Here is a 27,608-nt window from a genome sequence, read left to right as displayed (position 1 = left end):
AAAAATAAAAATAAATTTAGGGCAACTTTTTCAATTGCAATACTTCTGTTATGACATTGTCCATGTGCTGGGACTATTTGTGCACAGCTAGTACGTCTGTTGTGGCCGCAAATATGACCTAAAGGTTTTTAAAGTTCGCCTCCAATTAAAGTCAATGTGGCCCGCCGCGAACTCGCGGTTCGTGGACTTTTGAGAAAATTTGTGGCTTGCGTTCACGAACCGCCCCGGCCGATGTTCGTCCATCACTAGTTAATTCAAAGTGGATACGTAAAGTCAGCACGTTTTGTGAGAACTGTTTCCCCCTTCTTTAGGGCTGTGAAAGTGGATGAGGTCAGAAACAGACCTGGAACCAGAAATCCCCTGCGAGTATGACCCTTTCAATAATGCCAGATAATAAAGGACAGTCATGTCCGGTGGATGGTTTCCGACCTCATCCACTATCACAGTCCTGATGAAGGGTAGGCAGTTCCCCTGAAATGCATTTGATTTACTTATTATCTGTGAATCATTTCAATAAACTTCAACAGTAACCACAAATGTGTTGAACCTTTGTTATGAGCATGCCCCATCTAAGATTATCCTGCAAAGTATCTTTCTGTTCCATTCAGAGAGGCAGCAGCCTGAGACCTAAACAAGTTTTACCAACATCACACCTTCATTAGTTACAAACCTCCCTGAAGTATAATACAGCCCAGACCACCCCTATTGATACCAGATCATACACTGGTCCAGTGTAGTCATACACACACATGTGAAGGAGTCGGGAACAATCCAGAGTGAGGAATGTCTATTGAGGAGGTTTAAGCACTCCATTGTGACTAACGTCTCTCAAAGGGTTGTGGAAATTAGAGAGAGAAGGAATGTCTGTGGACATTGTAGAGTGAGGAATAGGGATGATCGAACGGTTCGGGTCGACCATCGGTTCGACCCGAACATTGGCTGTTCGAGGTTCGGCCGAATTTAAAAACTTTTTGCCCAAAAAGTTCGGAATTCGGCAACCAGAACCGACCAAAATGCAATGGTTCAGGAAATGGGCTTTAAAAGCCAGTGATTGGACCAGAACCATCAGTAAAAGCCAATTGAGGGGGCAGGAGAATGCTAGGAATGTGATTGGAGTGAATAGGGGGTCCATAGTCCAATCATTAGTGAATACGCCCCCCAGTATATAAGATCGCCCCCGCCAAATTCCTAGCATTCTTATACGGGACATGAAAAAGAGTGGATTGCTGTTCTGTTACAATGTGTTACAAAGTGTCATTTAGCAATTTTTAGTGTGAGGAAAGGGATATCTAGTGTAGTTAGGTGCTATTTTTCACTATAGTTAGCTTTAATTTATTCAGTTTCTGTAGGGAAAGTGTTAAGTGTAAGGGGACTGTAGTGTAGTGTAGGGTTAACTGACTGTGACTGCTATGGAAGGGTGACAAAACCTTTCCATAGCAGGGTGACCGCTATAGAGAAAAGATAGTTTCTCTTGTGTCACTTCAGAGCAGGAATATGGCTTTGCTCCCTTCAGCATTCTTTATGCTGCAGGGGTTGCTAGTGCTTTTTTGAGAACATGTTTGGAGTCAGGCATGAGATCTGAACATGTCTATAGGGGTATATATACACACCCATGTCTGTATATATACACCTGCAAATATATAGGTGTTAAAGGAGCAGAACACTATACTTTTGCTAATGAAATAATTTGCAAATATGGCTAGGCTCCCAACACACCTATATATGTGTAAGTGTAATATACATATCAGTGTGTGTGTATATATATATATACCCCTATACAGAAGTTCAGATGTTTTGCCTGCCTCCAAAGAACCCAAAAAATGCCCAAAAAATGCCTGCAAGAACAAACCTGGGCATTTTTTTTTTGGCGCTGGCATTTTTTTGGGGTTCTTTGGAGGCAGGCAAAACATCTGAACTTCTGTATAGGGGTATATATATACACACATACTGATATGTATTTTACACTTACACATATATAGGTGTGTTAGGAGCCTAGCCATATTAGTGCAAATTATTTCATTAGCAAAAGTATAGTGTTGTGCTGCTTTCACACCTATATATGTGTAGGTGTGTATATATACCCCTATACAGAAGTTCAGATGTCATGCCTGCCTCCAAAGAACTCCAAAAATGCCCAAAAAAAGCCTGCAAGAACAAACCTGGGCATTTTTTTGGCGCTGGCATTTTTTTGGGCATTTTTTTGGGGTTCTTTGGAGGCAGGCAAAACATCTGAACTTCTGTATAGGGGTATATATATATATACACACACACTTATATGTATTTTACATTTACACATATATAGGTGTGTTGGGAGCGGAGCCATATTAGTACAAATTATTTCATTAGCAAAAGTATACTGTTCTGCTCCTTTCACACCTATATATGTGTATGGGTATATATACTGTACATATAAGTGTGTGTTTTTATATACCCCTATACAGAAGTTCAGATGTTTTGCCTGCCTCCAAAGAACCCCAAAAAAATGCCAAAAAAAATGCCAGCGCCAAAAAAAAATGCCCAGGTTTATTCTTGCAGGTATTTTTTTGGGCATTTTTTGGGGTTCTTTGGAGGCAGGCATGACATCTGAACTTCTGTATAGGGGTATATATACACACCTACACATATATAGGTGTGAAAGAAACACAACACTATACTTTTGCTAATGAAATAATTTGCAGTAATATGGCTAGGCTCCTAACTTACCTATATATGTGTAAGTGTAAAATACATATCAGTGTGTGTGTGTATATATATATATACACCCCTATACAGAAGTTCAGATGTTTTGCCTGCCTCAAAGGAACCCAAAAAAATGCCAGCGCCAAAAAAAAAAATGCCCAGGTTTGTTCTTGCAGGCATTTTTTTGGGCATTTTTTTGGGTTCTTTGGAGGCAGGCAAAACATCTGAACTTCTGTATAGGGGTATATATATATATATATATATATATATATATATATACACACACACTGATATGTATTTTACATTTACACATATATAGGTGTGTTAGGAGCCTAGCCATATTAGTGGAAATTATTTAATTAGCAAAAGTATAGTGTTCTGCTCCTTTAACACCTATATATGTGCAGGTGTATATATACAGACATGGGTGTATGTATATATACCCCTATAGACATGTTCAGATGTCATGCCTGACTCCAAACATGTCCTCAAAAAAGCACTATCAACGCCTGCAGCAAAAAAAAAATGCTGACGGGAGCAGAGCCATATTAGTGCTCTGAAAGTGACAAAATACAAACGATCTCTTTTTTTTCTGGTTCTGGACATGCTCAAAATCAAAAAATCTCTCTTTTTTTTTTTTTTTTCAATAATTGGCTCTCTATCAAAAATGACAATTTTTAAGAACTTTTTTTTGTGTGATTAATAGTCCCTGGGGCATGACCCAGAACCCTAAGCACTTTTTAGGGGCATTTATTGGGTTTTAGGACTTTAAAATGGTGTTTTTTGATTACCGAAGTTCGGGTCCTATTGATTTCAATGGGGTTCTGAAATCCGGGCCGAACTTTCGGGTAGTTCGGATGTTCTGGCCGAACCGAACTTTTCAAAAGTTCGATCATCCCTAGTGAGGAATGTCTGTGGAGGGGGCGTGGACACTGTAAAGTGAGGAATGTCTGTGGAGGGGATGTGGACCCTGTAGTGCGAGGAATGTCTGTGGAGGGAATGTGGACACTGTAGAGTGAAGAAATGTCTGTGGAGGGGGTGTGAATACTGCTGAGGGACGAATGTCATTGGAGGGGGTGTGAATACTGGAGAGTGAGGAATGTCTGTGGAGGGGATGTGGACACTGTAGAGTGAGGAATGTCATTGGAGGGGGTGTGAATACTGGAGAGTGAGGAATGTCTGTGGAGGGGATGTGGACACTGTAGAGCGAGGAATGTCTGTGAAGGGAATGTGGACCCTGTAGAGTGAGGAATGTCTGTGGAGGGGATGTGGACCCTGTAGAGTGAGGAATGTCTGTGGAGGGAATGTGGACACTGTAGAGTGGGGAATGTCTGTGGAGGGGATGTGGACACTGCAGAGTGAGGAATGTCTGTGGAGGGGATGTGGACACTGTAGAGTGGGGAATGTCTGTGGAGGGGATGTGGACACTGCAGAGTGAGGAATGTCTGTGGAGGGGATGTGGACACTGTAGAGTGAGAAATGTCTGTGGAGGGAATGTGGACCCTGTAGAGTGAGGAATGTCTGTGAAGGGAATGTGGACCCTGTAGAGTGAGGAATGTCTGTGGAGGGAATGTGGACCCTGTAGAGTGAGGAATGTCTGTGGAGGGGATGTGGACACTGTAGAGTGAGGAATGTCTGTGGAGGGAATGTGGACCCTGTAGAGTGAGGAATGTCTGTGGAGGGGATGTGGACACTGTAGAGTGAGGAATGTCTGTGGAGGGGATGTGGACACTGTAGAGTGAGGAATGTCTGTGGAGGGAATGTGGACCCTGTAGAGTGAGGAATGTCTGTGGAGGGAATGTGGACCCTGTAGAGTGAGGAATGTCTGTGGAGGGGATGTGGACACTGTAGAGTGAGGAATGTCTGTGGAGGGAATGTGAACCCTGTAGAGTGAGGAATGTCTGTGGAGGGGATGTGGACACTGTAGGGTGAGGAATGTCTGTGGAGTGGATGTGGACACTGTAGAGTGAGGAATGTCTGTGGAGTGGATGTGGACACTGTAGAGTGAGGAATATCTGTGGAGGGGATGTGGACACTGTAGAGTGAGGAATGTCTGTGGAGTGGATGTGGACACTGTAGAGTGAGGAATGTCTGTGGAGTGGATGTGGACCCTGTAGAGTGAGGAATGTCTGTGGAGGGGATGTGGACCCTGTAGAGTGAGGAATGTCTGTGGAGGGGATGTGGACCCTGTAGAGTGAGGAATGTCTGTGGAGGGGATGTGGACACTGTAGAGTGAGGAATGTCTGTGGAGGGGATGTGGACACTGTAGAGTGAGGAATGTCTGTGGAGGGGATGTGGACACTGTAGAGTGAGGAATGTCTGTGGAGGGGATGTGGACACTGTAGAGTGAGGAATGTCTGTGGAGGGGATGTGGACACTGTAGAGTGAGGAATGTCTGTGGAGTGGATGTGGACACTGTAGAGTGAGGAATGTCTGTGGAGTGGATGTGGACACTGTAGAGTGAGGAATATCTGTGGAGGGGATGTGGACACTGTAGAGTGAGGAATGTCTGTGGAGTGGATGTGGACACTGTAGAGTGAGGAATGTCTGTGGAGTGGATGTGGACCCTGTAGAGTGAGGAATGTCTGTGGAGGGGATGTGGACCCTGTAGAGTGAGGAATGTCTGTGGAGGGGATGTGGACCCTGTAGAGTGAGGAATGTCTGTGGAAGGGGTGTAGATGCTACAGAGCAGTAACTCCTCTCTCCCCAAGCCTATGACACCATAAAGAGAAATTCATAACAAGACACAATAAATAAAAATAAAAAAGTAACTGTTTTTATTAAATGTATATTTTCAAAAATAAATGCAGCTTAGGCAAAAACATTTCTTCTCTGGCTCTAAAAGACTTACACATTTTCTACAACTGTCATTAGAAAAAGATTATTATGTCTTTGAATTATCTTGGTTTCCCAATTTTTTTTTAGTTGTTCTGTAGGTCCATTGCAACTTGTTTCCTTTATAATCTTTACAAATGGGCAACATCTAAATATATTACATATTTTTTTATGAGAGGGAAGGGGTAGTGAAACAAAGGAATAAAAGAAAGTCATGTCTCTTAAGATTAGGAATTCTCTTATTCTGTTGGTCCACCACCCATCTCACTTTGTGCCATGTAAGGGGGTGGTTGTTGAGGAGGGTAGGTAGGATAGGATCCAGGAACGGCAGGTGGTTGCAAAACTGGAGCACTGTTCTGTAACACAAATACCTGGGAAAAAATTAATATATATAATAAAAATAATAAATTAGATGTATAGATGTAACAAGCACAGACAGTTGTATTGCAGAGTAGGTGCAGCATAGAAATAGCTATCAATGCTTTGAGTAAATTCTCCCCATCTAAAATATATCTCTAACGAATCACGATATTTTTTAAAAAATAGAAACAAAAGTTTTAAAAGATATTGATTATCATAATCAGTCAGATTATTTTCTTAGATTTTTTTTTCCAGAGAATAAAATATTAAATCTAATTGGTCAATGAGGTAACAATATCACTTTTGTTATCAGTTTTCTTTGTGCCAGCTGTACTCAGTAAATATACCCATACACCGGGCTTTTTTTCTCAGAAAATAGGTGCAGGAACTCAAACCATGACCACACTGTAGGTGGCTCTGACTCTCTCACTTGCAGGGAGATCATCCAGTGGGGATGATGGCATCTGCACTGCACCCCAGGCACCTGGATCTACCTTGTCTCCATCCTGCACATCCTGTGGGAGCAGCTCGGGAGATCATATCTGTGGGAGCCATTGGGAGACAAGCCGGCACATGTAAACCCAGAAGCTGGACTTCTGGGTTTACAAGTGATAGTGGTGAGCGGGGAGCAGAGGGCCTGAGCCATTGGTGTTGATACTGAGTTCCACCAAGTTCCATCTGAAAAAAAAAACCCTGCCCATACAGCACCTTGACAAGACTTAGCTTGTTTCAATATGCTCCATCCATAATCAGAAATAAGATACACTTTTCAATATGTTTCATTTACTATATATTAAAAAGCCATTTAGCAACTAAAAAAGTTTTTTTTTTTTTAACCACTTAAGCCCCGGAAGATTTTACCCCCTTCCTGACCAGGGCCTATTTTGCGATTCGGCACTGCGTGACTTTAACGGACAATTGCGCGGTTGTGCGACGCTGTACCTAAACTGATTTGACGTCCTTTTTTCCCCACAAACAGAGCTTTCTTTTGGTGGTATTTGATCACCTGTGCGATTTTTTGATCATGCGCTATAAACAAAAAAAGAGCGTCAATTTTGCAAAAATAGCAATATTTTTCACAATTTTTTATATGAAATTCCCCCCCAAAAAATTGTAAAAATCTAAATTTTTTAACATTTTCGGCCAATTTGTTTTATGCTACATATGTTTGGTAAAAAAAATCACAAAAAGCGTATTTTGATTGGTTTGCACAAAAGTTATCGCGTTTACTAACAAAGGGAAAGATTTCTGTCATTTTTGGTGTTTTTTTTTAACGCGTAATGGCGGCGATCTGCAATTTTTTTTTGCGGTACTGCGACATTGCGGCGGACAGATTGGACCCTTGACTGACATTTTTGACACTTTTGGGGTTACCAGTGACATTACTGCATTTTCCCCCTGCCCCCTGGCCCAGTCCTCCCCTGTGTATCATATGAAAAGGAAAAAACTCACAGGGCTCTTTCACACAGGCGGTCCGATCAGATCCGCCTGTCAGTTTTTTAGGCGGATCTGATTGGATGCCCCATTCAGCCCTATGGAGCAGCGGATGTCAGCGGTGACATGTCAACTGACACCCGCTGCCATCCGCATCTGATCCTGCCCGTGAAATCCGGACGGATGGAAACCTATTTTCCATCCGTCCTGGGGATCGGATGGGATCGAATGAGAGCGGACAGGTGGTCCGCTCTCATCCAATTCCTAATAGAGAGCAGCGGGGGCTGTGACACCTCCCTCTCCGCACTGCAAGCGGAGACGGAGCTGTCATCGCGGATGGATCCCCGCTGAGCAGCACGGATCCGCCTACGGAGGCGGACCGTGTGAAAGAGCCTAAATAGTGCCGACATCCTTTTAAACATAATTTATTGAGGGACCAAATGTAAAGCACTCACATTTAACCACTTTAGCCCCGGAGGATTTGGCTGCTCAATGACCAGGCCCTATTTTGCGATTCGACTGACTTTAATGGACAATTGCGCTGTCTGACGACGCTGTACCCAAATAAAATTGATGTAATTTTTTCCCCACAAACAGAGCTTTCTTTTGGTAGTATTTGATCACCTGTGCGATTTTTTGATCATGCGCTATAAACAAAAAAAGAGCGTCAATTTTGCAAAAATAGCAATATTTTTCACAATTTTTTATATGAAATTCCCCCCCAAAAAATTGTAAAAATCTAAATTTTTTAACATTTTTGGCCAATTTGTTTTATGCTACATATGTTTGGTAAAAAAAATCACAAAAAGCGTATTTTGATTGGTTTGCACAAAAGTTATCGCGTTTACTAACAAAGGGAAAGATTTTTGGTGTTTTTTTTTAACGCGTAATGGCGGCGATCTGCAATTTTTTTTTGCGGTACTGCGACATTGCGGCGGACAGATCGGACCCTTGACTGACATTTTTGACACTTTTGGGGTTACCAGTGACATTACTGCAGTAATCAGTGCTATACATATGCATTGTTACTGTAAAATTACACTGGCAGTGAAGGGGTTAACTTTATTTGAGAGGGAGGGGCTGTGTGTGTCCCTAGGGGCGTGATTCTAACTGTGATTGGCTGTGGCTTGAGCTGTAGGAACAATGATCAACGGTCCTACATAGAACCATATGATCATTGTTTCTACACAGGGGAGAATGACAGGCGGCTACATCAACGATCGCAGAGTGACCGGCGGACATCAGGTTCGCCGGTCACACGCACGGGGGGGGTCCGTGACCAGGGCCGGACTGGCCTATCGGGATAGCGGGAGATCTCCCGGTGGGCCGCCGGCCCTGGGGGCGCTTTGAGACAAGGCCGCCAGCAGCGCCGCTTTAAGCATTGGCGGCCGCTGCATTGATTGGGGCCGGTCGCCGGTCGCCGCTGATTATGGTTGGCCGCTGCAGGCCTGCACTGCCCCGCCCCCCCGCTGGGCTCCGTCTCTTCTATGTCAGCCGCTGTGAGCGGCATGACGTCACGAGGCAGCTGCCCCTGCGCGGCGGATCGCCGGGCGGTGCTGGTGCGGTGCATGAGCTGAGGCGAGCTGACTGGCTGTGGCTGACACGGCTGCTAAGGAATGTCTGTCACGGCGCCGACAAGGGTGGTCCCTCTTCCTGTGAAACAGACAAGACGTCATGCTCCACATGTGATGTGATCGCAGGTGAGGGGGCTTACTGAGGGGTCTGTCTGTACTGGGGGGGGGGCTTACTAAGGGGTCTGTCTGTACTGGGAGGGGGCTTACTAAGGGGTCTGTAGTGGGAGGGGCTTACTAAGGGGTCTGTAGTGGGAGGGGCTTACTAAGGGGTCTGTAGTGGGAGGGGCTTACTAAGGGGTCTGTAGTGGGAGGGGGCTTACTAAGGGGTCTGTAGTGGGAGGGGCTTACTAAGGGGTCTGTAGTGGGAGGGGGGGCTTACTGAGGGGTCTGTAGTGGGAGGGGGGCTTACTGAGGGGTCTGTAGTGGGAGGGGGCTTACTGAGGGGTCTGTACTGGGAGGGGGGCTTACTGATGGGTCTGTACTGGTAGGGGAGCTTACTGGGGGGTTTGTATTGGTAGGGGGGCTTACTGGGGGGTCTGTACTGGGAGGGGGGTTTACTAAGGGGTCTGTACTGGGAGGGGGGTTTACTAAGGGGTCTGTACTGGGAGGGGGCTTACTAAGGGGTCTGTACTGGGAGGGGGCTTACTAAGGGGTCTGTCTGTACTGGGAGGGGGCTTACTAAGGGGTCTGTACTGGGAGGGGGCTTACTAAGGGGTCTGTACTGGGAGGGGGGTTTACTAAGGGATCTGTACTGGGAGGGGGCTTACTAAGGGGTCTGTACTGGGAGGGGGCTTACTAAGGGGTCTGTCTTTACTGGGAGGGGGCTTACTAAGGGGTCTGTCTTTACTGGGAGGGGGCTTACTAAGGGGTCTGTACTGGGAAGGGGCTTACTAAGGGGCCTGTACTGGGAGGGGGCTTACTAAGGGGTCTGTCTGTACTGGGAGGGGGCTTTCTAAGGGGTCTGTCTGTACTGGGAGGGGGGTTACTAAGGGGTCTGTACTGGGAAGGGGCTTACTAAGGGGTCTGTACTGGGAGGGGGCTTACTAAGGGGTCTGTCTGTACTGGGAGGGGGCTTACTAAGGGGTCTGTACTGGGAGGGGGCTTACTAAGGGGTCTGTACTGGGAGGGGGCTTACTAAGGGGTCTGTCTGTACTGGGAGGGGGCTTACTAAGGGGTCTGTACTGGGAGGGGGGCTTACTGATGGGTCTGTACTGGTAGGGGGGCTTACTGGGGGGTCTGTACTGGGAGGGGGGTTTACTAAGGGGTCTGTACTGGGAGGGGGGTTTACTAAGGGGTCTGTACTGGGAGGGGGCTTACTAAGGGGTCTGTACTGGGAGGGGGCTTACTAAGGGGTCTGTACTGGGAGGGGGCTTACTAAGGGGTCTGTCTGTACTGGGAGGGGGCTTACTAAGGGGTCTGTCTTTACTGGGAGGGGGCTTACTAAGGGGTCTGTACTGGGAAGGGGCTTACTAAGGGGCCTGTACTGGGAGGGGGCTTACTAAGGGGTCTGTCTGTACTGGGAGGGGGCTTACTAAGGGGTCTGTCTGTACTGGGAGGGGGCTTACTAAGGGGTCTGTACTGGGAGGGGGCTTACTAAGGGGTCTTTACTGGGAGGGGCCTTACTAAGGGGTCTGTCTGTACTGGGAGGGGGCTTACTAAGGGGTCTGTCTGTACTGGGAGGGGGCTTACTAAGGGGTCTGTACTGGGAGGGGGCTTACTAAGGGGTCTGTCTGTACTGGGAGGGGGCTTACTAAGGGGTCTGTCTGTACTGGGAGGGGGCTTACTAAGGGGTCTGTACTGGGAGGGGGCTTACTAAGGGGTCTGTACTGGGAGGGGGGCTTACTGATGGGTCTGTACTGGTAGGGGGGCTTACTGGGGGGTCTGTACTGGGAGGGGGGTTTACTAAGGGGTCTGTACTGAGAGGGGGCTTACTAAGGGGTCTGTACTGGGAGGGGGCTTACTAAGGGGTCTGTCTGTACTGGGAGGGGGCTTACTAAGGGGTCTGTACTGGGAGGGGGGTTTACTAAGGGGTCTGTACTGGGAGGGGGGTTTACTAAGGGGTCTGTCTGTACTGGGAGGGGGCTTACTAAGGGGTCTGTACTGGGAGGGGGGTTTACTAAGGGGTCTGTACTGGGAGGGGGGTTTACTAAGGGGTCGGTCTGTACTGGGAGGGGGGTTTACTAAGGGGTCTGTCTGTACTGGGAGGGGGGCTTACTAAGGGGTCTGTCTGTACTGGGAGGGGGCTTACTAAGGGGTCTGTACTGGGAGGGGGGCTTACTGGGGGGTCTGTACTGGGAGGGGGGCTTGCTGGGGGGTCTGTACTGGGAGGGGGGCTTGCTGAGGGGTCTGTACTGGGAGGGGGGTTTACTAAGGGGTCTGTACTGGGAGGGGGGCTTACTGGGGGGTCTGTACTGGGAGGGGGGCTTGCTGGGGGGTCTGTACTGGGAGGGGGGCTTGCTGGGGGGTCTGTACTGAGAGGAGGGCTTACTGAGGGGTCTGTATTGTATTAGGTATAGGGGGGGGAACAGCATTGTATTAGGGGTAGGGAGGGTCAGCATTGTATTAGGGGGAGGGAGGGTCAGCATTGTATTAGGGGGAGGGAGGGTCAGCATTGTATTAGGGGGAGGGAGGGTCAGCATTGTATTAGGGGGAGGGACGTTGTGCTGGTATAATGACGCAATGCTATGGGGCTGGTATGTCATTTTTCCAGGGCTGGTTTTCATACCCAGTCCGGCCCTGTCCGTGACCACGCGGGAGCGGGAGCGCGCCTCCGGGGGCGCGCGCTCGCTCCCTAGATCCTCACAGGCTAGCGACGTAGATCTACGTCACTTTGCCTGTGAGGGGCTGACTGCCGACGTAGATAGTCGTGCGGCGGTCGGCAAGTGTTTAAAGAGACTTTGCTTAATTTTCTGACAAAATGTTACAGCACAAGCACAATGTGCACTTTTGGTCTTAGAAATGTCAAGAATGGAGGCTGGTGCCAAGATAATGTACCTCCAGAGCGCATGCGGAGGTTTTACATCGTCAGAGGCCACCCAATGGCTAAAGAAAATAAGAAATTGGATGCAGACGAAGCTGCAGAGAAGATGGCAGTGATGGTAGATGAAGCAGTGAGGGGAATTGTGACATGGAGACGTAATTCTGCCACAATGTGCAGGTGTCTCATGTGTACGGCAAATGCTTTCCCCAGACTTCCACAGCGTTGGAACTGATAAAAATGATATATTTATAGCTTTCATTTAGGTTAAAATGCACCTCCTGGAAAAGCAGATCAATAGCTTTTCTTTAGGTTGGTCAACAAAAGGGCCTGTTAGCACTGGCATTGATTACTCTGTCATAAGCCTACTGGACAGTATGCCCACATGGGGCTATTAAAGCAGAGTTCCGGCCTATTTTGCAACTTTAGTCATTTGTGGAGAGCTCGCTATGCTGATCAACAATTGGGCATTTTACATTTTTTTTCGGGGGTGACCTTATTTTCAGGGCATTTTTGATTGTACTTCCTTCTTCTCCCACCTCTGTGGCCGCGGCCACCAACATCACTTCCGCCTTTGCATTGCATCCTGGGAGCTGTTTGTCATCACTCCCAGGAGGCTGGAATCAGGAAGAACTCCCAGAACACTCCCTGGAATCAGGAAGAATGACACAGCAGATTACACTGCGGCTTCAGATGCCCACATACAAGATGGCCGTGCTCAGACCGCACTTTTAAAAGTAAGATTTTGACTAAAATCCAATACTATACACGTTGTAAGTATGAGAATAGCGGTTCTGTAAAGGGCGATGGATTAGTATTATCGGGGTATTTTTAGTTAAAAGAGGTATTTGAGGCCTGAACTCTGCTTTAGTGAATAAACACACTATTTTTCAAAAGTTTTGTGACCCCTGCCTTTACACGCACATGAACTTTACTGGAATCCTAGTCTTAGTCCGTAGGGTTCAATTTTGAGTTGGCCCACCCTTTGCAGCTATAACAGCTTTTGTGGTCAAGAAGGCCTGGCTCGCAGTCTGCACTCTCATTCACCCCAAAGGTGTTCTATCAGCCCTTGGGGTGGAGGGACTTGACTGGCCTGCATAGAGGCCTGACCTCAACCCGATAAAACACCCGTGGGATGAGTTAGAGTGGAGACTGCAAGCCAAGCCTTCTTGACCACATCAGTGCCTGACCTCACAAATGCGCTTCTGGAAGAATGGTCAAACATTCCCATAGACACACTCCTAAACCTTGTGGACAGCCTTCCCAGAAGAGTTGAAGCTGTTATACCTGCAAAGGGTGGGCCAACTCAATATAGAACCCTACAGACTAAGACTGGGATGCCATTAAAGTTCATGTGAGTGTAAAGGCAGGCGTCCCAATACTTTTGACAGTATAGTGTGCCTATGTACAAAAAATGCTGTTTGCGCTACATAAATTACATGTTGATGTGCACACCAAAGTCAGAGCAGTAATTCTAGGGCCATTACTCCTAGGTTAAATCTAAACTGATGACTTTTTAAAGTTTTAAAGTTTCGCCTATGGAAAATTTGGGGTGGCAAACGACAGTGTTTCACAGGTATGCCCAGTTTTAAGGCTTGGCAAATTGGGTATCATTTACTAGACAAACCGTCTCTTTTAAATTTCACAAAAAACAATGGGGTAAAATATTGCATTTGTGGCACCTAAATTAACGTTAGTATTTTTAATTACTGAACATTTGTGCTTGATAAACTGTTAGACTAGTATGCCTATACATTGTGACATAACAAAAAAAAAATGGAAATATCACCATTTTATTCTACTTCTGGAAGATTTACCCCCCTTCCTGACCAGGCCTTTTTTTGTAATACGGCACTGCATTCGTTTTATTGACAATGGCGTGATCGTGCAACACTGTACCCAAATAAAATTGATGTCCTTTTTTTTACCACAAATAAAGCTTTCTTTTGGTGGTATTTAATCACCTTTGCAATTTTAATTTTTTGCCCTATAAAGGAAAAAATCCCAAAAATTTTGGAAAATAAAAATAACATTTTTTACAATCTGCTATACAACATATCCAATAAAAAAGATGTAAAAATCAAATTTCTTCACCAATTTATGCCAATATGTATTCTGCTACATATTTTTGGTAGAAAAAATCTTAATAAGCGCATATTGATTGGTTTGTGCAAAAGTTACAATGTCTACAAACTATGGGATATATTTATGGAATTTTTATTTATTTTTAGTTTTTGGTAGAAACGGCGGCGATCAGCCAGTGCCATCTTAAGAGCATTAAATGGCCTCGGGCAATTCATGCACTGGGGCCCTGCCTACACAATCACCCACAAGAATAAAAATGCAAATTATCGATAAGGCTATATTTATTGGAACAGCAGTGACAGGCAGCTTCTAAGTTCGGTGGCTGGGTCTGGTGAACATACACATGGACGGGAGTCAGACTCGACTGTCCTGTGTGTGACTGTTACTGTGGAGGCAGACAGGCATTCCTGCAGTTGGGGGCTCCCCCTGCATGGCCCAAGTGGCCTGACAGCAGCGTAGGGCCGACAGGTGCTTGCCACCTGCTAAGTTCGGTGGTGGGATGCACACGGAAATCGGGACTAAAGCTTGGCTGGGGCTGGGTTGCTGGGCAGGTGGGGTGCCCCGGGTGGGTGGGACCCCCGGGCAACTGCCCAGCGTGCCCATTCGGTAAGATGGCCATGCGATTAGCGACTTATAGCGGGCTTGCAAAAGTCCAGAGGACAAATCTGATAATAACTGACACTTTTGATGCTTTTTGGGGACCAATTTCCCCAAAAAGGAGTCAATTTCATTCAGACCTTCAATCTTGCGGAGAGACCGCAGCGTCCGGTAGTCGCATCCGACTACCGGGCGCTGCGGTCTCTCTGCAAGATTGAAGGTCTGGATGAAATTGACTCCTTCTGAGCCGTGAGGCTGGGACTCCCTGTTTTCCTTGCCCTCCTTTTTGGCATTATATCTGTCTGCTGTTGGCCCTAGCCCGGTCCAGTACCTGCCATATTCTGGAGACATGATGCCCTTTGTCATTTTGTGACCTGGGTTGGGTTATCCCCATGGCGGTTTGCTTGTCAGGACCTCTGTCGCTGATAATGGATTTATGTTTTAAGTTTTAATCACTGAACCATTAAATAGGTCACTACTACCATAGGCCCCTGAAGAAGCCTATGTCGGCGAAACATGTAGGACCCTGGTGACCCTCAACACTGTATTTTTGTTTCATATGTACCAACAAATTGTCATTGTACTATGTGTATGTTGTTATGATGTAATCTTTTGCATCATTGACTTTTAACTAGAGTTGAGCGGACACCTGGATGTCCATGTTCGGCGGGTTCGGCCGAACTTGAAAAAAAAAGTCCGGGTCCGTGTCCCGGACTTTTTTTGAACTTTACCCGGACACTGAACCCCATTGCAGTCAATGGGGACCCGAACTTTCAGGCACTAAAATGGCTCTAAAACACAAATGGAAAGGGCTAGAGTGCTGAAAATGGCAGCAAAACGTAGTTAAGAGCATGGCGAGTGCTCTGCAAACAAATGTGAAATAACAAAGAAAAACAGAAAAATAGAAAAATTTCTTCATATGTGAAGGACAAGGCCCATATGGAGTAGGAGGGAGGTTGAGGTGGCGGTGGATGTGGCAGTGTAGGTGGAAGCGGCGGTGGAGGGGGACGAGGTAGCCAACACTGCTTTTTTTCAGTCATTTTAAATTAGGGTACACCCCAAAAGAGTGAGAAAGATCAAAAATATAACAATGGCTGGGTAAGGTCGGTATCCATCTCTATTCTGCATAAGGTACGGAAAAGTCCTGTGGGATCCATGCCTGGTTCATTTTAATGAACGTGAGCTTGTCCACATTGTCTCTGGACAGGCGGCTGCACTTGTCTGTGATAACGCTAAATACACGTTCAGATAATACACTGGCTGCAGGGCACGCCAGCACCTCCAAGGCGTAAAGGGCAAGCTCAGGCCATGTGCCCAATTTGGAGACCCAGAAGTTGAAGGGGGCAGACCCGTCATTCACTACATGTAGGCGTGTGCACACATACTGCTCCACCATGTTGGTGAAATGCTGCCTCCTGGTAAGACGTTCCATATGAGCTGCTGGTGCTGCTGTTTGTTGTGGCGTGCTGACAAAGCTTTTCCACATTTCGGCCATGCTAACCCTGCCTTCTGAGGAGCTGGTGGTGCCCTGGTTGCGTAGGCGACCTCTTCCTCCTCCCTCTCCTCCTCCTCTGCCTTGGCCTTGTGCTTCCACTGTGGCCCCGCTGTCAGGTGGGAATGCCAGCAGCATCGCGTCTACCAGCGTGCGCTTGTACTCGCGCATCTTGCGATCGCGCTCCAGTGAGTGAATTAAGGACGGTACGTTGTCCTTGTAACGGGGATCCAGCAGCGTGGCCACCCAGTAATCAGCACAAGTTAGAATGTGGGCAACTCGGCGGTCGTTGTGGAGACACTGCAGCATGTAATCGCTCATGTGTGCCAGGTTGCCCAGAGGCAACGAAAGGCTGTCCTCTGTGGCAGGTGTATCATCTGTGTCCTCTGTATCCCCCCAGCCACGCACCAGTGATGGCCATGAGCTGGCCTGGGTGCCACCCTGCTGTGAACATCCTCCTCATCCTCCAGAACTGTGCCCCTGCTGGACAATTGTGTACCTGGCGTCTGTGGGTGCAGGAACCCACCCTCGGAGCCACTTGCGAATGACTGCCCTGAAAGCCTTGGAAATGTTACCTCTTCATCCTCCTCCTCCTTATCCTGTGCCACATCCTCTTCCATCATCGTCCGAATCGTTTTTTAAAGGAGGCATAGAAGTGGGATAGTTAAGCTGACAACGGCGTCATCGGCACTGGCCATGTTGGTGGAGTACTCAAAAAAACAGCGCAACAAGGCACACAGGTCTCGCATGGAGGCCCAGTTATTGGTGGTGAAGTGGTGCTGTTCCGCAGAGCGACTCACGCGTGCGTGCTGGAGCTGAAACTCCACTATGGCCTGCTGCTGCTCGCACAGTCTTTCCAGCATGTGCAAGGTGGAGTTCCACCTTGTGGGCACGTCACATATGAGGGGGTGAGCGGGAAGGCCGAAGTTACGCTGCAGCGATGACAGGCGAGCAGCAGCAGGGTGAGAACGCCGAAAGTGCGCACAGACGGCCCGCACTTTCTACAGCAGCTCTGACATATCGGGGTAATTTTTAAGGAACCTCTGCACCACCAAATTCAGCACATGCGCCAGGCAAGGGATGTGCGTCAAACCGGCAAGGCCCAGAGCTGATATGAGATTTCGCCCGTTATCGCACACCACCAGGCCGGGCTTGAGGCTCGCTGGCAGCAACCACTCATTTGTCTGCTGTTCCATGCTCCTCCACAACTCCTGCGCGGTGTGTGGTTTCTCCCCCAAACAGGCAAGTTTTAAAACTGCCTGCTGTCGTTTACCCCTGGCTGTGCTAAAGTTGGTGGTGAAGGTGTTACGCTGACCGGATGAGGAGGCGGTAGAGGATGAGGAAGCGGAGTAAGAGGAGTTAGGAACAGGAGGCAAACTGAAGCGCCCTGCAATCCTTGGTGGTGGAAGGACATGCGCCAAATTGCTATCCACCTCAGGCCCATCCTCCACTGCATTTACCCAGTGTGCCGTTAGGGAGATATAACGCCTCTGACCGTGCTTACTGGTCCACGTATCAGTAGTTAGGTGGACCTTGCCACAGATGGCGTTGCGCAGTGCACACCTGATTTTTTCCCCCACTTGGTTGTGCAGGGAAGGGATGGCTTGCCTGGAAAGTAGTGGCGGCTGGGCACGACGTACTGTGGGACAGCCACCAACATAAGGCTTTTAAAACTGTGCGTCTCCACCAGACGGAATGACAGCATTTCAAAGGCCAAGAATTTTGAAATGCTGGCATTCAGGGCCAGGGATCGCGGGTGGGTAGGGGGGTACTTCCTCTTCCTCTGAAGTGTTTGGGAGATGGAAAGCTAAACGCTTCCACGGGACATTGTGGAGATGGTTGGTGACCCAGGTGGTGGTGTTGCTGACAGATCGTCTGTTTGCGGGGTGGCAGGTGCTGGTATCACTACAGAGGTGGATGAAGAGGCCGAGACTGCAGCAGAAGAGGAAGCAGGAGGAGCCAGAGACCTTTCTTGGTTTAGAAGGTGTCTACTCCACTGCAGCTCATGCTTTGCACTTAGATGCCTGATCATGCAGGTTGTGCTCAGGTTGAGAAGGTTTATGCCTCGCTTCAGGCTCCGATTGCACAGGGTGCAAACCACTCGTGTCCTGTCATCAGCACATTTTCTGAAGAACTTCCACGCTAGAGAACTCCTTTGATCTGGCTTTGGTGCGCTCGGTCCCTTGCTGCGTTGGGCAGTAGCAGGCGTAGTGTCTAGTGCATGGCCGCTCCGCTTCTGCACCCTGCTCCCTCTTCTGTGCTGGTGGCTCTGTGCGACCACCGCCTCTTCCTCCAAACTACTCAGGTCACCTGCATGACCATCATTCCATGTGGGGTCGAGGACCTCATCGTCCTCCACATCATCTTCCACCCAGTCTTTACCCCTGCCCTCCTTGTCGGTCTCCACAATTCTGAGTGCCGCAGCAGTTGGCACCTGCGTTTCGTCATCATCGGAGACGTGCTGCGATGGTCCTTGCATGTACTCATCTTGAGAAATAAGTGGTTGGGCATCGCTGCACTCAATCTCTTCCACTTCTGGGGCAGGGCTAGGTGGATGGCCCTGGGAAACCCTGCTGACAGAGTCATCAAAAAGAAGAAGAGACTGCTGCATGACTTGGGGCTCAGACTGCTTGCCTGATTTGCAAGGGGGTGAGGTGAAAGACGGTTGGACATCGGCTGCAGGTGCCAACTCTGACCTTTCTGCAGTAGACTGGGTGGGAGACAATGTGAAGGAACTGGAGGCACTGTCAGCAGCAAACCAATCTACTATCGCCTCTACTTGTTCTTGCCTCAACACTTGTAGAGGCGCATGATGCCCTACCAAATACTGCTGCAGGTTCTGTCGCCTACTCACACTTGAGGAAGGTGTTTCACTTGTGCGTGTAGCTGGCACAGATCGACCACATCCTCTCCTTGCAACAGGAGCTCTACCAGCAGCACCACGACCCAGGCCATGGCCCCTATTTGACGGTCTCCTCATATTTCTGTAATTTATGATCTTGCCCTAGAAAGGTGTTTATTGAATAGCGGAACAAAACAACAACAGTATCGCACGGGTGTATCTCACAGTCAAATATGATAACTATGCCGCAATTTAATTTTTTTTACCTCAAAGGGTGTTTATTAAATAGCGGAATAGAAAAACAGTATACAAATACAACGGGTGTATCTCACAGTCAAATATGCAAAGTATACCGCAATTTAATTTTTTCAACCCAAAAGGGTGTATATTGAATAGCGGAATAGAAAAAAGGATATAAAATGGTGTATCTCACACGTACAAACACAGACTAGGCCCAGATTACAATTTTTTGTACCCTAAAGTGAGGATGAGGATGAGGAAGAGGAGTAGGAGGAGTTCGGAACAGGAGGCAAACTGAAGCGCCCTGCAATCCTCGGCGGTGAAAGGAGATGCGCCAAACAAATTTAAAAGGTGTATCTCACACGTACCAATACAGACTATGCCGTAATTTAATTTTTTACACTCCAAAAAGGTGTATATTGAATAGCGGAATAGGAAAAATTTTATAAAACGGTGTATCTCACACGTACAAACACAGACTAGGCCCCGATTACAATTTTTTTTTACCCTAAAGGGAGGATGAGGATGAGGAATAGGAGTTCGGAACAGGAGGCAAACTGAAGCGCCCTGCAATCCTCGGCGTTGGAAGATGCGCTCCAAAAATTGGAAAGGTGTATCTCAAACGTACCGATACAGACTATGCCGCAATTTAATTCTTTTTACCCCAAAGGGTGTAGATTGAATAGCGGAATAGAAAATATGATATCAAAAGGTGTATCTCACACGTACAAACCCAGACTAGGCCCCGATTACAATTTTTTTTACCCTAAAGGGAGGATGAGGATGAGGAATAGGAGTTCGGAACAGGAGGCAAACTGAAGCGCCCTGCAATCCTCGGCGTTGGAAGATGCGCTCCAAAAATTGGAAAGGTGTATCTCAAACGTACCGATACAGACTATGCCGCAATTTAATTCTTTTTACCCCAAAGGGTGTAGATTGAATAGCGGAATAGAAAATATGATATCAAAAGGTGTATCTCACACGTACAAACCCAGACTAGGCCCCGATTACAATTTTTTGTACCCTAAAGGCAGGATGAGGAGTAGGAGGAGTTCAGGACAGGAGGCAAACTGAAGTACCCTGCAATCCTCGGCGGTGGAAGATGCGCCCCAAAAATTGGAAAGGTGTATCTCACACGTACCGATACAGACTATGCCGCAATTTAATTCTTTTTACACCAAGGGTGTAGATTGGATAGCGGAATAGAAAATATGATATCAAAAGGTGTATCTATCTCACACGTACAGACCTAGACTAGGCCCCGATTACTATTTTTTGTACCCTAAAGGCAGGATGAGGAGTAGGAGGAGTTCGGAACAGGAGGCAAACTGAAGCACCCTGTAATCCTCGGCGGTGGAAGATGCGCACCAAAAATTGGAAAGGTGTATCTCACACGTACCGATACAGACTATGCCGCAATTTAATTCTTTTTACCCCAAGGGTGTAGATTGAATAGCGGAATAGAAAACATGATATCAAAAGGTGTATCTATCTCACACGTACAGACCCAGACTAGGCCCTGATTACTATTTTTTGTACCCTAAAGGCAGGATGAGGAGTAGGAGGAGTTCGGAACAGGCAGGAGGCAAACTGAAGCACCCTGCAATCCTCGGTGGTGGAAGATGCGCCCCAAAAATTTGGAAGGTGTATCTCACACGTACCGAAACAGACTATGCCGCAATTTAATTCTTTTTACCCCAAAGGGTGTAGATTGAATAGCGGAATAGAAAATATGATATCAAATTGGTGATTTTTCAATAGCACATGTGAACACAGCAGTGTCTTATGTTTTATGTCACGGTAGGTTCTGCAGCAGGCTATGAAAAAAAAAGAAAATTCCCCTTTAAGTTTGTAATTTTTAAATAGATTAGTACAGACTATGCCACAATTAAATTTTTTTAACCCAAAAGGGTGTATATTGAATAGTAGAATAGAAAAAAGTGTATAAAATTGAAAATCACTCAATAGCACATGTGAACAACACAGCAGTGTCTTATGTCAGTTGTGTGCAGCAAGCAGGCTATGAAGGGGGGGGGGGGAATTCCCCTTTAACTTGTAGTAAAATATAGCTGATGAATGCTGCACACAACTGACTGATAAAAATAGATTTTTTTCTCCCTCCTCCTCCTCCTCCTCAGTGGGCTCAAGTGAGGGCAAAAAGATCGTTCACTGCACCACCCCCCACACAGCAAAATCGATGTAGACTGTCCCTGCCTAATCGCTCCAGCCTGTCCCTAAAATGCTCAAAAAGTTTGTTCACTGCACCACCCCCCACACAGAAAAATCGATGTAGACTGTCCCTGCCTAATCACTCCAGCCTGTCCCTAAAATGCTCAAAAAGTTTGTTCACTGCACCACCCCCCACACAGCAAAATTGATGTAGACTGTCCCTGCCTAATCTCTGCAGCCTGTCCCTAAAATGCTCAAATAACTTTCCCTGCCTACACTCCGACCTGTCCCTGCATTCTTTTCGTACACAATACAATTTTTCACTGTCTGTCCCTAATCAGCAGCCAGCACGTATGATGTGTGCTCTCTCCCTATACTACAGCAGAATGACGCAGCGTGCTGGGTCTCTCGAACTTATAAAGACATGGTCACATGCTTCAGATGGCCAATCACAGCTACTAATACATTAGTAGGCATGGCTGGGATGGCTTAAGGCACACCAGTTAAACGCTTGTTGATTGGCTGTTGAAAGCCCGCCATTAAAAGCGCGCCATTACATACAAAACAGGAAATAAAATGACCGAACACGGATTTTAAACCGGAACATACAGTAAAGTTTTCGGGTCCGTGTTCGAGTAACAAAAATCCAATTATTCGGTACGAACACAAATAATACAGTCCGTGTTCGCTCAACACTACTTTTAACAATTATATTATGTAAATCTCAATAAAGTTGATGTTATTTTTATGCAACTGTTTTGTCTATATTATCTATCTCTTGCTACCTCATGTCAATGCCTACAAAGTCCCAATTTTTGATGGGTCTATGTCTACATACAAACCCCTCTTCACTGTTGTGAATCTGTGGGTGGACGTACACATTCCCACAACCCATTTCCTCTAGTTTTTGTCCAGGGATGTGGCGGCGACAGGTGGCTGAAGGTGAACCAGTGCTGGCTTTCTTTATTTCTTTGTCCAAGGGATAAAATAACTCACTTTTATTTCACCTAGTGACCAAAAAGCATGCATCCTGGCCCCTTAGAGGCAGACCTCTCCAGCGACTCACAACTGTCCTCTCTCACCGACTGCGTTAATGGTTCTCTCGGGTCAACAACCTCATGCTATTCAAGGATCTGACAGCTCCCCTCTACTACAGGGAATAAAGATTTGAAAAAACTTGGCTTTACTTGTGAAACTTCTGCACTGCATTGGAGTAAAGTTCTCATCTTCAGCAGGACATCGGTTAGAATGGAGTCTTCTCAGTTCCTTCCTCTTTTACAGCATGGCTTTGTATGTATTTGCGATCTTGTGTTACATTCCCCTTCTGGCTGTGGGCTAAATAGTTTATATGAGCCCTTCTTCCCCTCTCCTCCATTCTCCTCCTCCCAATTTTTTTATATTTTCTTTTTCTCTTCACCAATTATCATTATGCTCAAAGCATCATCTATACTCCTGTGTTTGTTGATTTTGATTTCTAGACAAACAGATCTGTAGGCTGTCAGCGACCTTCTAGCCTTTGATAAAAGAAGAGCAAGGAAGGTGACCTCCTTGTATGCTCAGCCACAGGTATCTGCATCCTGGCAGCCTTTGCAGTACAGAACTGTAAACAATAGTGTGACTTGCACAATGTTGGCTTTACTCTACACCAGCCTTAACCTGCTTTTTAATGATTTTTGATCAGAAAATTGGTATTTGAGATTTGTACCTAATATATCTCTTCCAATTTTCTTGAAAATTCATACTTTTGTAGCACTCCCCCCCCCCCCCTCAACACCCCCCCCCCCCTCCCAGAGGACTGCTGAGAATTGCACTTTCTGGATTCCCCTGGGTTACCCTTAGCAATTGATAGCAGACACATAGCATTTGCATAGTTGCCAACATTTGAAAAAAATTTCCAGGGACACTTTGCAGCACAGCTATCAATTACTTACCACACCCACTTCCCCGAAGCTCCGCCCACTCCGCATAATTAATCTCCGCCTACTTATCAGATTATAGGGTCTACTTCATAAAGAGAGAATTACAGGAAATTGAAAACTTAAGGCCAAAGTAGCAGAGTTGGAATAATTCTCCCATTCAGCTGCACTACTTCTGCCTAAAGTTTAAAATTCTCATCACAATTCCCTGCAATTCTAAAGTGTGAAATGTGCTCAGGTGTGACCATACAAAAATGGAATATGTAAATATAAATAAAGTGCAAGGTGTAAATAAGTATGATTATACTATCTGGTATAATTAGGTTTTATTGTACTTATTTACACCTTGCACTTTATTTATATTTCCATATTACATTTTTTGTATGGTCACACCTGAGCACATTTCACACTTTATTCACCTGTCTTTGAATTCAGCCCTCTGTAGGGTGATAATTTTAATTTACATAAAACAATGTGGCATCCTTTCCTTCCTAACACATTACCCAGTCCATACCAGTATAGATCCTAACACATTACCCATTCCATACCAGTATAGATCCTAACACATTACCCAGTCCATACCAGTATAGATCCTAACACATTACCCAGTCCATACCAGTATAGATCCTAACATATATTACCCAGTCCATACCAGTATAGATTCTTTTTTTTTTTTTTTCAAAAAAAGCTTTATTGAACAAAATACACATCAGAAAAGTGTACAACAGTTGGATCATTCCGATCAACATTCTCGGTGATCCAATAATAACTAAGGTATTAATAAACCGCAATTACATAGTGTCATAAGTAACACAAAAAGTTTTTACGAATGAAAAGGAACAATCTTATATTTTGGAAGTAGCTGTATGTGAAGCTCTAGTGAAAAAGATATAACAGGGGAGCATGCCAGCATGTTCCCCTGGGTGGGGGAGGGAGGGGAAGAATGGATGGATATGGGAGAGGGAGAAATAGGGGGGGGGGGAGGGTGTAGAGACAAGCAAGGGTCACATACTGTTAAAACAAGAGAATATTTACCCCAAATGGATGAAGAGGGGATCTGAGGAGAGGATCTGCAAGGAGGAATGGCAGAGGATCCCCAAATCCAGGTGTGAAAGACTTGTTGCATCGTTCCCAAAAAGACTCCTGGCTGTATTAGATCAAAAAGGGGCTTCTACTAAATACTGAGCAAAGGGTCTGAATACTTAGGGCCATGTGATATTTCAGTTTTTCTTTTTTAATAAATCTGCAACAATGTCAACAATTCTGTGTTTTTCTGTCAGTATGGGGTGCTATGTGTACATTCATGAGGAAGAAGAATGAACTTAAATGATTTTAGCAAATGGCTGCAATATAACAAAGAGTGAAAAACTTAAGGGGGTCTGAATACTTTCCGTACCCACTGTATATGTATCAATTAACAGGTGTATAAATTATATCTATAAAAAAACATTATTAATAGTAGTAATTAATGGAGTGTGAGGCCTCCAGCTTGTCGGAAGGTGCTCTGCCTCCCCCTGCTGGTGGATTTTGGAAAGTGCACCATGCTGACACCCTGCCTTCGGTGACATGTTAAATTTGCGACAGGCGGGAAGAGTGAGCGGGCACAGAGAGAGAGACAACCTGCTGCCAGAACTACAACTCCTAGCTGGGGTGAGAGCAACACTGTGTGGCACAAAATTAAAAAAAAATATATATATATATTTTTTTTTTTTGTGATTTACATTGTCCCTGATTAACAGGGACACTGTAAAATACCCGGGACAGGCTCCTATTTGCCGGGATTGTCCCAGGAAAAACGGGACAGTTGGCAGGTATGCATTTGAAGTCCTTGGCTCAGTCAATAATCAATCCAGGAGATGTTGGGTTTTTTTGTATTGTATTTAGAACTGGGGTTGGAGAAGGGATGAGTGGGTTACTCCAACTATGAACTATGCATTATTCTGAGGACACTAGCTTCAATGTGTGCGGCAAGGCCGCTGCTTCACCTTGCCACTGAAGTGAAGATAGAAAGTATGATCCTTTTTAACCACTTGCCTACTGGGCACTTTTACCCCCTTCCTGCCCAGGCCAATTTTCAGCTTTCAGCGCTCTCACGCTTTGAATGACAATTGCGCGGTCATGCTACACTGCACCCATATGAAATTTTTATCTTTTTTTTTTCACACAAATAGAGCTTTCTTTTGGTGGTATTTAATCATCTCTTTTCTTTTTTTTTGTAAGAAATAAAAAACCCAAAGACAGAAAATTTTGAAAAAAAAAAAACGTTTCTTATTTTCTGTGAGTAAATTTTGAAAATAAATCATTTTTTCTCCTTCACTGATGTACGCTGATGAGGCGGCACTGATGGGCACTGATAGGCTGCACTGATGGGCACTGATGAGGTGGCACTTTTGGGCACTGATGAGGTGGCACTTATGGGCACTGATGAGGTGGCACTGATGAGGAGGTACTAATATGCCGCACTGATGAGCACTGATGAGCACTGATAGGTGGCACTGCTGGGCACTGAGAGGTGGCACTGATGGGCACTGAGAGGCGGCACTGATGGACACTGATAGGTGGCACTGATGGACACTGACGGGTGGCACTGATGGGCGGCACTGATGAGCACTGATGGGCAACACCATCAGTGCCCACACTCAGTGCCCATAGTGCTGCTAGTCAGTGCCCATCAGTGCCTAGATGAGCAGGCACTGATGGGCACTGACTGGCAGCACTATTGGCACTGAATGTGGGCACTGATGGCGGGCACTGTGGGCACTTATGGCATTTTTTTCCCCTCTTGTGTAATCAGGGCACTGGTGATCAGTGCCCTGATTACATTCCTCTGTGTCCCCTTACCGCCGATCGTCTCTCCTCTTCCTCACACTGCAGTCTCTGTGTGAGGAAGGAGAGCTGGCGATGAGAGATGATCTCATATGTTTACATATGAGATCATCTCTCATGGCATGGGCCGATCACATGGTAAATGGCCGCTGTGATTGGCTGTGTCCAAGGGACACGGCCTACACAGATCTTCCCTGATGCGCGCTCGCGGGAGCGTGCGGGAGCGCACGGGGAGCCTGTCACTGGGAGGCCGTTTAAAGACGGTCTCCCAGAAATTAGAGCCCGTGCTGTAGCCGTCTTTCAGCTATAGCGCGGGCCGGAAGAAGTTAAGTTACTCTTCAGGGTCTAACTTGGCACCCCCTTTCTCACTTGCTGTGAGTGCTGAACTCCTGTCTACTGACACTCCACTGGAGTGGTCCCATCCTGGGCAGACCCCTGGCAAGCTTCCCGGTACTTACGGCCACTGTCTTTCCCAAGGTTGCTTCTGCCTCAACACTTGTCAGCTTCCTGGACCTCCTGGCTCAGCACCACACTATTGGCTCACTAGGCCAACTCCCTGTGACCGCCTTTCACATCAGACAGGAGGAGAGACAGCCGTCACCCTCCTCTTGGGACCTGGCTTCCCTATTGGATACAGTGGGGACACTCCCTCAGCCCAGATGAATCACACATGGACACATGCAACAGGCAAACCTAACAATAAGGGCTCCCCTGATAAGCAGATGGAGCAGACTATGCTTTACCTGCTACTCCCTTGCCTAGCACCTAACTAGGAGTGTGTTAGACCTTACTATGATGTTTTATTGTACTCCAGGCCTCTAAAGTCCCACTAGGGGGTGCACTTCTTATTTCCAATTATCGGGATGTTGGCCTGACCACCTTATTGACCTTACCCTCTTTTTTTAATATGTTCTAGCCTTTGATGGACTGCTTGGTATATAAGGAAACCTGTTCATATATTTTGATCATCAGATCTCTTGTTTGAAGGCCACCATTTCTGAAATCCTCTCAAATACTTGGCAGTTTCATGGACATTGGGTACTATATACAGATTTCAGTGTTGTACATTGTGTATGTTTCATGTTTAGTTGTTGGCCGGTGGTATATACATGTTTATCATTGGCTCTGTAACTAAGACTTTTCTTGAAATAAAGAGTATAATTTTTAAAAAAAAGAGGCCGGTTTTTCTTTGTTTCTGATCGAAAATTTTGCAAATAAATAATAGTTCTACATAAATTTAGCCCAAAATGTATTCTGCTACATTTCAGAGAAAATAACCCAAATCAGTGTGTATTATTTAGTATATAGGAAAGTTATAGAGTCCACAAACTATGGTATGTATCTGAAATATGATCAATCCTGATGTAGTGATTGACTATCTAATTTCTTGAGGCCCTTAAATGCCAGGACAGTAGAAATACCCCCCTAATGACCACTTTCTGAAAAGTAGACAGTTCAAGGTACTTAGTAAGAGGCATGGCAGGTTTTTTGAAGTTGTAATTTTTTTATTAGATTTTTTGGAAAATGAAAAACTAAAAAAAAAAAAAAAAAAGTAAATTTTTTTTATTTTATATGTATTCAT

At 46.1% G+C, this 27,608-nt stretch overlaps 1 protein-coding gene across 1 annotated transcript in view; it reads right to left on the bottom strand.

Annotated features, from left to right (window-relative positions):
* Window positions 1-5,753: 5,753 nt before the first annotated feature.
* LOC309563347 (membrane-spanning 4-domains subfamily A member 4A-like) overlaps window positions 5,754-27,608 on the bottom strand; it is a gene marked incomplete at both ends in the record, with an annotated part of 139,636 nt that continues 117,781 nt past the window's right edge. Inside the window, one exon of the mRNA XM_082267740.1 lies at window positions 5,754-5,885. Within this exon, the coding sequence (XP_082123866.1) occupies window positions 5,754-5,885 (132 nt within the window). The remainder of the gene's footprint in view (window positions 5,886-27,608) is intronic.

The sequence above is a fragment of the Pelophylax lessonae genome (genome assembly GCF_965119305.1).
Source record: "Pelophylax lessonae genome assembly, chromosome: 9".
In the NCBI taxonomy this organism is placed as follows: Eukaryota; Metazoa; Chordata; class Amphibia; order Anura; family Ranidae; genus Pelophylax; species Pelophylax lessonae.
This window is presented reverse-complemented; position numbering and strand designations above follow the sequence as displayed.